This window comes from Argopecten irradians, chromosome 11 (genome assembly GCF_041381155.1).
Source record: "Argopecten irradians isolate NY chromosome 11, Ai_NY, whole genome shotgun sequence".
Lineage (NCBI taxonomy): Eukaryota > Metazoa > Mollusca > Bivalvia > Pectinida > Pectinidae > Argopecten > Argopecten irradians.
Window position 1 is genome coordinate 7,993,803 of NC_091144.1, and position 12,506 is coordinate 8,006,308.

General features: G+C 33.8%; 1 protein-coding gene across 1 annotated transcript in view; it reads right to left on the minus strand.

Moving 5' to 3' along the window:
* The window catches only part of LOC138334675 (prominin-1-A-like), a 59,330-nt gene that overhangs the window by 39,044 nt on the left and 7,780 nt on the right, over positions 1–12,506 (minus strand). The window contains exons 4-16 of the mRNA XM_069283335.1: positions 11,280–11,400; positions 9,917–9,986; positions 9,323–9,394; positions 8,819–8,934; positions 8,338–8,376; positions 7,849–7,900; positions 7,240–7,328; positions 6,310–6,389; positions 5,356–5,508; positions 4,283–4,415; positions 3,109–3,185; positions 1,557–1,662; positions 437–586 (exon numbers count right to left, since the gene is read on the minus strand). Coding sequence (XP_069139436.1) covers positions 437–586; positions 1,557–1,662; positions 3,109–3,185; positions 4,283–4,415; positions 5,356–5,508; positions 6,310–6,389; positions 7,240–7,328; positions 7,849–7,900; positions 8,338–8,376; positions 8,819–8,934; positions 9,323–9,394; positions 9,917–9,986; positions 11,280–11,400 — 1,258 coding nt within the window. The remainder of the gene's footprint in view (positions 1–436; positions 587–1,556; positions 1,663–3,108; positions 3,186–4,282; positions 4,416–5,355; positions 5,509–6,309; positions 6,390–7,239; positions 7,329–7,848; positions 7,901–8,337; positions 8,377–8,818; positions 8,935–9,322; positions 9,395–9,916; positions 9,987–11,279; positions 11,401–12,506) is intronic.

The window sequence follows — 12,506 nt, forward strand, 5'->3', positions numbered from 1 at the left end:
TTTTGGAAGTTTTAATTATTGCTTGAGACTATGGAATAGTCAAAAGATGATCCGAATGCCTTAATATTTGTTAATTTGGAGATAGATTGGCAAATGTATCAGCATAAGATGAGTTATTTATGATATTAACCGTAGGGAGTCGATAATTGATAGGGGTCGATAATACCTTAATTTCTATAAAAGAGGTAAAAAAATACATTACCATCGAAATATTGCAAATTAAAACTATAGTTAGCTAGATCTTGATAGTGCAATCTATAAACTACTTCGGGTAGAAAATTCTATATCAGCAAATCTGTAGGTTATCATTGTCGCATTAGAAATATCAGACAACCCCCTCCCCACCCCCAATAAGATTAAAGAGTATATACACGAGAAGCTGAACTTAACATTTCGAACAAGAGTTACGAGATAAAGGTTTATATGAATTCCATACCTGTTGATCAATGCCATCAACATCTAGGTGTTCAATATCATTTTTCGTGGCATCAAGCTTTGTTCCAACAGAGACTGGGCTAAGATTAACGGATCCGAATGACCCTCCCGATAGACTAGTAAGAACCTGGTCTAATTGGGTCTTCATTTGCTGAAAACACCCAATAAAATTATCAATAAAATACAATAATAAACAATGGTGACATTAAATGCTTGTAATTGATTATTCAAACTAATTGACAAAATGTAATAGGTTGTAATATTATATGATACCGTTATAATATCAAAGGAATTATTAATGAATACGCAACGTATCTTTTGTGACGTCACCAGACATCGGGTTTTCCTGCTTTTCTAGGTTTTTCATAGATTTATGCTAAAACGAAATTACCAATCAGTCATTCAAATTAAGTATGGAAACATTGAAGAGGAATATGCAATTTTAAAAATATCGACGCTTTGTTAATATATGGATATTGAAATATATTTGTATACAATCAAGGTGAACGCTTTTAAAATAAATGGATTTTGGAACTGGAAAATATTTTTTTGAAAAAGCATTAGTGAAAAAATTATATATCATTTTACAGAGACACGTCCCATCGCGTTCGCGAGGTACGTTTGACATAAACGTTAAAGTCATGTTGATATGTAATTGATATAAAATTTCAATATGTACAGATTGTTTTCATGAATATTTACTAAAAAAGCTAAAATAATTAATGCAACATAGACATTTGGATAGTCATTTATTTACAAGTTATGTTTTAACATTTTATACTTTCATTCTATTCATTTCGTTCTATCAGTATATATCATGATATTTGTTATACATTTCATATGTGACGTTTCTATGTCGTGCACGACAGTAACAATTAATCTTCGACGACTTTCATTTCTATGACAACACGTTCACCTTTTGCACCGTTGTGTATTTATCCTGCATGTCCATCAGCCCTGATGAATGTGACAGTGTACAAATCGTACTATCCATCGACATATTTACTGGTTTCAAACAAACATAATTATAGAAACATACTTTCCAATCCGCAGAAAATGTTTAGACATTATTTAGATGATCACTTAAGATTCGTTTATAGATTTATTCTTGTAATACATACGGTTTTTGCCGAATTTATTTGCTGCTCAAGAGCGGGAAAGTCGACGAGGTTGCCCATTTTGTCCATCTGAAGAGCAGTGTAGATCGCCTTATTGTCTTTGCAAGAACTGCAATTTTAAGGGGATCAAATTTGAGAAAAAGGAAAGCCGATATCTAGGTGTAAATGTGAGTTTTGTAAAAAGGTTTGTGTGTGTAAATAATCTACAAATATAGCATTTTGATGATGTCGATACATGGTTATATCGACCAAAGAAAAATATTGACCTCGGACGGACGAAGTCCGAGGTCGATATTTTTCTATGATCGATATAACCATGTATTAACCGAAATCAAAATGCTATAATTGTTTTATTATTTTTCCGGATTTTTTACATTTTAAAATAAGTGTGAAACTTCGTGATGACAGTTACAATTTTATGATTTTGTAACAAGTTTAATTCAAAAACAACATATGAAAACAGTATCAATTGCTTCACTTCACGCTTTTATTACATACACCCGGTGCATGTGTGTTTGTAATTTGCATACATGTAGGGCCTACATGTACTCCATTATACCTGTAGCTCCACATCACACAGTGAATTAAATGTATAGTTTGTTCTCCGTTTAAATAATCCACTGCGACCTCAAACATATATTAACAGAATCAGATTGACATAAATAAGATAAATTCCTTTATGCTTAGTACTCCATTCCGTAAATAAAAAAAATTGTATCCTACATCCAGTAGGATTAGCCTACACCTAATGTTGTAACTAGCCTAGGAGGAATTAAAAAAATAAACATCAAACGTATTCACTATTCAATGGCTCCAGATGCTTAATGAATGTTATTCCAACCCTCCTACCGTGTTTTTGTTGAAAATTTAAAAGTTTAAACTGTTGTCATCAGCTGGAAGTCATCGTCATCTTTGATAGAAACCGAAACAATCAACGTCGTATGTCACATTTTGTGGTTACGCTTCAAACTCAGGTCATCAAAGCGTTTGTTTCAAAGCGCCAGGAACACGAAGCAGTTTGGTAATGTAGACGATAACGTTATCTAAAAAAACCGTGCAATATACTTTTTCTATAAACTACTTCCGGAAAAATCGTGCAATATAGTTTTTTATCAGTGATCACGTGACGTGTTTCTGACCAATGAGAAGTGTCAAAAATCCAGAAAAATAATAATAGCTAAGATATTAACATCTAGTTTGGATATCTACTTCTACCCTAAAACACGATATTATTATTACAATTATTCTACAATAACTATTATGTACTTTTTATGATCTATAAGTAAAGAATGCATTAACCTGTTTCATTTGTTAGATAATCGAGGTTTAAATTGACGGTTTGAATGTAATAATCTTACTATCATTTTTTACTCTAGGAATATTAAAATGAAACATTGTGTAGTTCATAGAATACATGTATGATAGGGCTACTTTGCGAATTCAAATATTTAGCTTGTAAAATATTGTGACGAGAAACGAGTAAAATAAGTATACATATCAACTGGACACACATACCCATCGTTAATTTCAAGAGAATAGATATGGAACATGTTACCTTAGAATTGTCCCAAGACTTGGCGGGTCATGTTGGTACTGCAGCATTGATTTGATATCCACAAGGTCGTTCAGTACCTACATAATTCAATGATCTAATACAATGAAGAAAAGTCTTGCACTCTGCCAAAATGGCAAAATCATCCATCGTTATCACAAAAGACGTATAGATGTTGACAAAAATATTCGGGTTAAATTTGAACTTAAGAAGTCAATAAGTCAATTCCAGGTTGATGCTACTTCGTAAAACACAATATATATTGATATGTTTATTTAAAGATGCTCTTCTGCATACAAATAGCAAAAAAAAAAACATAAATAATTTATTTTATCTTTTTTGCATGCGCAATCAATACTTCATTACATATAGGATACAGTGCCACGGATTTTTTTCGGGATGAAATTCATCGTTTTTTTTTATATTTTTAACTTGTAGTAAATTTAGAAGTTCAAACTTTCCAATGGTGGAAGTAGTGTAAAATAAGTAACTTTTGTAACTGAAGAAAAATACTAATTCGCCTGTTCCTATTTTTTATATTGAAAAAATACCATTCGTCAGCGGTGGAGCATCTTTAATTTGACATATATATATATTCCGAATTTACATTTTACAGAGTTATCAGTACTTGTTGGTTTGTATTGATTGTGACGTCGCGTATTAAGAAGCGTAACGTCATACGTTTTGGAGAAAACGACACGAACTGTACTCACAAAATAATGACGTACCAATCGATAACTTCCCGCAAGGGCGCTAACTCTGTAATATGCAAAGACGGATTACACGATTAAACACTAATTATTGTTTAAATGACGAGAATCGTTAATGCCCTGTCAGCGGTGAGGCATCTTTAATACTGGCTACTTATATGTACATACCTCGATTCATATCTTTTGAAACTAATGAGGTTTATTATCCATTATGCTAATTATTTCATTTCGGAATACGTGTTTGGTTGCTTTCTTATTTTATGTCCAATTAATTATTACGGTCATTCATCTTCAAGGTCGTAGCAAATTTTAGAGGAAGATCAGGCTATCCAGAACCATAGCACCTGATAGTAGCCAAATGTAAGATTGTTAAGCGGTATACTTGTATTTGATTTGTGAAACTCAGCTGGTTATAGACATCGTAAAGATGTTTTAATAGTACAAAGGTATATCTCAGTATATCTCACCGACTCGATATCTGTGAGCTGCGGATCTTTGAGGGGTTCACACATGAATTTTTCTGCCAACGCTCCAACAGCAAACAACAGCGTTGTCAATAACATCAACAGCCAGGAAAACCAGAAAATGAAGACGATTGATCTGAAAAGTTTTGAAATACTTTATAGGATATTTGTATCTTCTGTGTGTTATAACATATCGATAACAGAAAAAAGGATCTATACAGAAGAGTTTACATCTGCAAATTTAACTTGGGTTGTATCAATCTGATATACCTCGCCAGCACCGGTTATGCAAATTTTGCAATATTGTAGAGGATGAAGCTCACTTCATCATCCTCAAGTGTACACAAATTCTACTGAAAGAAAAACTTTCTTATCTAAATACAAAATTAATTCTATGTTCTCAAACTATGAAAATTTATAAAGTTATTGTCATCTCATTATTAAAAAGTCGTTTGAACTGAGGAAAGCGGGTTTGTTGTACTTGTTTTATTATTATTGTGTTCTACATGTAATATCATCTTTGCAATTTGCTATCGATCCTTGTTTGTGGATGTAAAAATGCAAATAAATGAATTGAATTGAATATCAGTAATGGCGGAGTGAAACGAGGAGAAATAACTCAATTTAATTGAAAATGAGTTGTAAATCTTTTATCGCATACGTGATGGTATCCTCCGTAAAAACCAATAACGTGTTGATTAACCGGTACCGAATGTTAACAACATCAAGAAATTCCAGAAAAATGTAAAAAAAAAAGAAAAAAAAATACATACTTAATATCAAGCGAAAAAACTAATTCATTATTCTAACTCGACAGAAAGACAACAATTACGTTTACTTTCGTTAATTTGAATCGGCGCATCGATGAGGTCAAGTCTTCTAAGTAACTTTGTTATAACTCAATCACATGACATCAACAACCATAATAACAATCTATGGTGAGAATCAAAATCGAAACAACCAGAAGAGGGAACAGTCACCATGTTAGAAAGTCCGAATTCTATTGAAAGTTTTTTCCAGTGTTTCCTAAATTTATTTCTGAAGCATTTCACTATGCCACGTGACTTGATACGTACGCGATGATCATCCTCCCGCCTGAGTTGGACATACAACCCTTGGAATCATCGGAGGAAGATCCACAGCTACCAATCACTCCAAACGTCAGGCCGAAAAACTGTAGTCCGACAATTAATGAGATCACTCCGCCAATCGCAACTCCAGCTATCCACCTAAACAGATAAACCGACAAATTGAACCTTCTTAATTGATATAATGTATTAAAGTGTCTAAGAACGATAATGCATCAACAAATTTTTATTGCAAATAATAAGCAAATGGATTAGACAACAGGCAAAGCCTGTTTAATCATCTCCAAACAAATCCGATATAGTACAATTATGGACAATGCAACCACTATTATAGGAAACATATGTAAAATATATTTTGATAGGAAGGGACACTGTTATTTTTTTCTTTTTAATTTTAAATCAAAATTGTGAAATTGAGTTTTAGTTACATCTGATAATTTATAATGTGCTTAATTAAATATATTTCATCTTCTTTTCCGATATCGCATTTGGATTATTCTACTTTTAGAGTGTTTTAATGACTAAGAAAGCATATTGGTGTGGTATGTTACTTCAACTGCATTTACAATATCCACACATGTCTGTGGCTGCAAATAATGTCATGTACATTTATAGCTTTATAGACTAAACATTGAAATAAACAATAAACAATTTCAATCCTATTCAGGGGATATAAATATAGCCAAAACCAGGAGCTGGCAGACCGTAGGAAAAGGGCAAGAAGAGGAAAGTCAACTAAACAATAGATCATCAAGACAACAAATAACAGCTGGCTCGTACAAACCACTGTCAGGCCGGATATAGTTTTAGGTCAACCATCATGACGTGTTGACATGTGCCAAACTCATTATAATTATATCAATAGTGCAGTGAAATGAGTATATATGGTCTAGCCGTGTAGAAAACACGTGTTCTACATTATTATCATATTACAGCTACTACCTGTACTTGTCATACGGCTTGATGGTGTCCACGGTATCAGTGACCATATCTTTAATACCATCCAAGTCGGATTTCTTCGCCTGTGTAAATACAATGAATAATGTACAATCATTTTAATGAATTATTCAGAGGACAAAAGATGTGATGGAAGGATCAATATTTTGCTCCGGTGACGAAGTGATTGTTTTAATATATAGAAACATGCAAATAGTTTATTTTCGTTGGTATTACGCTAAATTGGACTTTCTGACGAGTCGATTCTTTTTCATCATATTCTTTGTTATATATTAATTTGGAAAAAATCAGACATGTTTATTTCTTCGCAGGACCAACATGGACAAAAATTGCCCGTACTGTTTCTTTTATGATTCGTTTATATTTATGTCCTGGTTCATCCGAGTACGATTTTTTTACTCCGGAATAACACTTGTACCAACGGATTGCACAGTGTGTTCCCAGAAGCTACAAGGGCCTAAAACGTACTAGTATCATGATAACCCGTAGGCATCCGTATCAACACCGGGTAGTTGACGGGATTATTCGTAGACAGACCGGTGTTGTTCGTTTCGGCATCGTGTCATGACCGCTTTAAACCCAATATTATGACAAAACTGAGCCCTGGGACGCTGGATAGTCCGGATGGTCAAAATTTCCAATCCATTGTGATCCAACGCCTCGTCCTTGAATGTGTGAAAGGGCAAAGCCTGAGATACCTTCGTTGGACAGGGAGAGACCTGAAGTTATTTTCTTAATTTTCTATGCTTTGGTCATAACCCATTTCGATTAGGCTTAGGATGTACTCCCGGCATGAATCATAGCCATTCTTTGGTCACAATGATCGGCCGATATTCGGTGATGGGGGTAAGTGGGAGTACACCGCTGGCTTTGGCCATTTTTCCATTGGCCTTACGCGTCCTATTTCATACTCACATCCTCAATTGTAGTCTTCATCCCATCAACAACACTATCCACTTGGTTCTGCATTTGTGTAACCTCTGCCTTCGCATCATCAAGTTTGGCTAGAAACATACAAGTATAAACAGATTCTTATATCATGTTATCAAATGGACGTTACGGAAAGTTAAGTATTTTATTGACTAGGCACAACCGTAACTGTAAGATTGTATCATGATCTTGGAGCCTATTGTTTGCCGAAATTGAAGATCTGATATATTTAAATTGCACCAATACATATTGGTTACATACTTAGTATCAGTGTTGTTTTTATTATAGTTCCTTACAAAACTTAGTACTATATCTTGAACTCATTTGAGTAACACACTTACGATGTGTGGTTAATGTTATGTTATTTGTCAACTTATCTATTCAGGTAATCTGCAACATTATGGAAATCATACACTGATACGTTAGCTTTTTATGTAAACATCATGGCCGCTAGTCCGCGAGTGCCAGAGCAAGGATTCACTATAGTGTGTATCAAAATATTCATATTGGACATAGTTATAGTCCGTATCATATAAGTGAACTTCATATAATGAATAACATCACAATTGATATGTCTACAATGTTATATATTACTTGCAAGGCTGTGAGTAGCTTGAGTCACAGCGTTGTTCAAATCGCTGGTCACCTGCAACAAAAACACATTTCAAATCGAATTAATCAATTGAAAATAACCTTAAATAGAGGTAAAATACACAGAGCCCCTTTACTTAGGATACAATAATATAGTATGATAGTCGGTGATGGAACCATCGCATTCCTTCCTATCTCTTCCAACCCGCAGGAAATGTAACCACCTCGCCCCATCAAATCTAGAAGCTTAAAAGAATCATCAAGTTTAACCAACAAGAAACTTATTACGGAGTCTTCATTATTTTATTACCTGATTTAGTATGAGATTATTATCTACTTCAAACGATCATTTTAGCAATAAACACAGCAGATGAATACAGTTTACACAACAGATGTATACATCTTACAGCGGTGTATTCAGCCCTCACATAATAAGTAAAGAAGGATCTGATAAACTGCACCAAAATGAAAATTTTTACTGTGAAAACTTACGTCTGTCAGTATAGATGTGTCAATTGTGGGTAGGGCCATCTGTAACATGATGATACTGGCATTATTATTGGTGATTAATACATAACAAAATTAACAGATTATCAACTTTCATAACTTACACAATAATGTTAACGATAATGTTATTGCACATACTAGCAAATACTATTATTGGTTTGGTGGTAAAAGCTTACAAGAATAATTATAAAGACATTAATAATATGACCTTTGGGAATCGTCAGCTTACTAGCAATCAGGGGACAATGCAAGCTTATAGATTTTGTATATGCACAATTCAGATTCATTTTATATCAGAAAGTTGTGTATAGAGATTACTTTAATGTCATGGTAATGTAAACTACCTTGAGGATAACAAAACAATACTTATTTCGTGTAGAATTGATACGTTCTTGTCTTGTTTGTTTTCAAACGCTTTTTGTTGTTTTTTATTGCATTGAAACACGAATAGTAAACCTTTGCTTACCGTTGGTATTGCGAGTCCAGTCACACCAGGTACTGTTTGAAGCCTACTGACAGCTGCACTCGACTTACCGAGTTCTGCCTGTATACCATCTACATTTTGTTTTGCAGATTCAGCACCTATGATAGTTAGTGATGTGTGCTTATTCACATACATGTAGAGATGTACACTTTATTTTATTTGTTGCTTTTACCAAGTATTTAATTATTTGCTTTTATGCCTTTCTCTTTTTTTTCCAGAAAAAAATCAGTAATTTATTTAAAACAGAATTGTCGCAGAAGGGCCTTACACCAGTAGTTCATATGGGCGTACTAAAGACACACTTTATTAAATGCATACATAGGTACATCATTTTCAATTTTCAATTACATATTAATGGAATAAGATAACATGCTCGAATTCTGGTAAGTTATCATAAATAACAATGACAGATCAGATAGTCTCTAACAGTTAAATATCTCCGAGTGAACGTGATAAAGAGATAGACTTATGGGAGCATGTACTTACTGTCCTGGAGACGCTGTACAGCTCCTCCAGTTAAACTGGACACGGCGTACTCCGACAAGGTCTGGCTGAATTCTGTAACACAAAATAAATATACATAGCACATATTGTTTGGAACTGTTTTGAAACGAGCTACGTAAAATCTACCGATGAAAATATGTGTTTACTCAATATTCGCTATTACAATTTCACCGAAACATTATATATATTTATCAAAAATGTGAAACTTGTTTAATTGAAGCAAACTATTATTCCTAAGAATTCAAAACAAAATAGCCTGTATTTGTAGTAGTGAATAGAACTTATATCATGAAATGCACATTACTTCAAGTATTTAAAATCATGTGACTAAATCCGGTTAACATATTAAAAACTAAATGTTACAGTAAATTAATGATGATATCATTCTTCATGTGAGAGTAACCTCCCCTTACCTTCATAAACCTTACCATGTATATGTTTCATGTTTATAATGATGGTTTGTACCATCAATATCAGGAACAGACCGCGATAGGCTATGACAGATGTCTGATCCTATTGACATCTAAATAATTTTAGCCAAAAAATGAAAATGTTTATATTTTTGTTCTCACTTACGAGTACTGTCCAATAGCTTGTTAATTTCTGTAGTTGTCAGGCCAAAGTTGATTCTTATTTGTTCAATTTGCTGTAATATACAATATGAAATGCTGTACTGACATAACAAGCCTATATCATGTCATATTATAGCATGTCTATATCAAGTCATATTATAGCAAGCCTATATCATGACATATCATAGCAAGCCTATATCATGACATATCATAGCAAGCCTATATCATGACATATCATAGCAAGCCTATATCAAGTCATATTATAGCAAGCCTATATCAAGTCATATTATAGCAAGCCTATATCAAGTCATATTATAGCAAGCCTATATCAAGTCATATTATAGCAAGCCTATATCATGACATATCATAGCAAGCCTATATCATGTCATATTATAGCAAGCCTATATCATGACATATTATAGCAAGCCTATATCATGACATTATAGCAAGCCTATATAGTATATTATAGCAAGCAAGCATATATAGCACTATCAAGTCATACACTTATCAGTCATAGCAAGCCTATATATTGACATCATGTCATATTATAGCAAGCCTATATCATGACATATTATAGCAAGCCTATATCATGCATATATAGCAGCTATATCATGACATATTATAGCAAGCCTATATCATGACATATTATAGCAAGCCTATATCATGACATATCATAGCAAGCCTATATCATGTCATATTATAGCAAGCCTATATCATGTCATATTATAGCAAGCCTATATCAAGTCATATTATAGCAAGCCTATATCATGTCATATTATAGCCAGCCTATATCAAGTCATATTATAGCAAGCCTATATCATGTCATATTATAGCAAGCCTATACCATGTCATATTATAGCAAGCCTATATCATGTCATATAATAGCAAGCCTATATCAAGTCATATTATAGCAAGCCTATATCATGACATATCATAGCAAGCCTATATCATGTCATATTATAGCAAGCCTATATCATGACATATTATAACAAGCCTATATCAAGTATTATTCAAAATATATCACTGCACTGACATTAAATATGCGTGAAGGTACTTTCTTAGCTTGGACTGTGAAATTAACCGGTATTTCATTTGATGTATAGAATACGAACACAGTAATATATCAAACAGTTTTCGGTATTCCATGTGTGGTAGGGAGGGTGTTCACTGATCAGAAAAATCGTGATAGGTGAAATGATGAAAATTGACAATAGACACTCTTATACGCATACTAGCATATATAGAACTTTTTTCAGATACTTTTGTACATACGAGAAAGGTCAATGGTCTTTGATGCTGAGAGCACGTAAAACCCAAAGTAGATCAAACTGGGTCTTTACACACAAGGACATATTGCTGGTACTTACATCTTCTGAAGAGTTAAGGAACAGGTCAAAGTCGTCAAGGTTGAGTGTGACTGTCCCTGTGACTTTGTCTAAGGCTGTAGAGATGCTCTCGTTAGATACATACACACAAGCATTCCCGACTCTGGTAAAGATATCATCAGATAGGCAGTTCGCTTTGCAAACATGAAAATAAGCACTTTTGCCTGGTTTTTGTTTTGATGTTTTTTCTCGAAAATCATATATATATATATAACCATGCATATACCATATAGAAACAAGAGGTCCAAGGGCCTTAATGGTCATTTGACTACCTTGGCAATAGTCGGGAATTAATTAGATATGGTGTCATGGTAACCATCTTCGATTTGCGATCAACCAGAGATGTAACAACTGAACACTTTGTCAACGTCACATTAGGATCATTTCAGGCACGTTTCAGCCAAATCGCACCGGTAAAACTTGAGAAGTATTTTCAAGATGGCAGCTGTGATGGTCATCTTGAATTTCAGATCTACCCCAAAAATAACAACACTTTATCGGGACCATGTCAGGATCATTTATTGCAAGTTTCAGCCAAATTCCACATATACAACTTGAGAAGAAGTTCAAAATGTGTTTTCAAAATGGCGGCTGTGACGGCTATCTTGGATTTCGGATCGACCCGAAAAATAACAACACTTGGTCGGGACCATGTGAGGATCATTTCAGGCAAATTTAAGCCAAACCGTACTGGTAGAACATGAGAAGAAGTTCAAACTGTGAAGTTTACGCACTGCGGACGACGACGGACGAAACATGATGATTATAGGTCTTCCTGACCCTGCAGGTCAGATGACCTAAAAACATATAAAAAGGTACATATTTTAAATCTTAATAATTATATCAGTCAAAACATTCTTCCCTCTTCAAAAACAAATTTCTGAATTTTTTTTAACTTTTAGTTCATATCAAAGTTATCTCCCATATGTAACAATCAAGGAGTACATAGCAAAAATCCTGGTCACATACAGCAGTACTTCATATTCGATACTCCAGGGGTTAATATCACTGACATTTCATGAGAAGGTAGCTTGGTTGTTGATTAGCTACTGTTGTAGCGGAAAAGATATCACCTCCTGACTGAAAAGATAGTCAGAAGGTGATATCTTTTTCCGCTTTGTACAACAGTAGCTAGTTTATATATATATATATATATATATATAGATCAAAAGAATTGAATAACGGCATGAAGGTATCTCTGTCGACCGT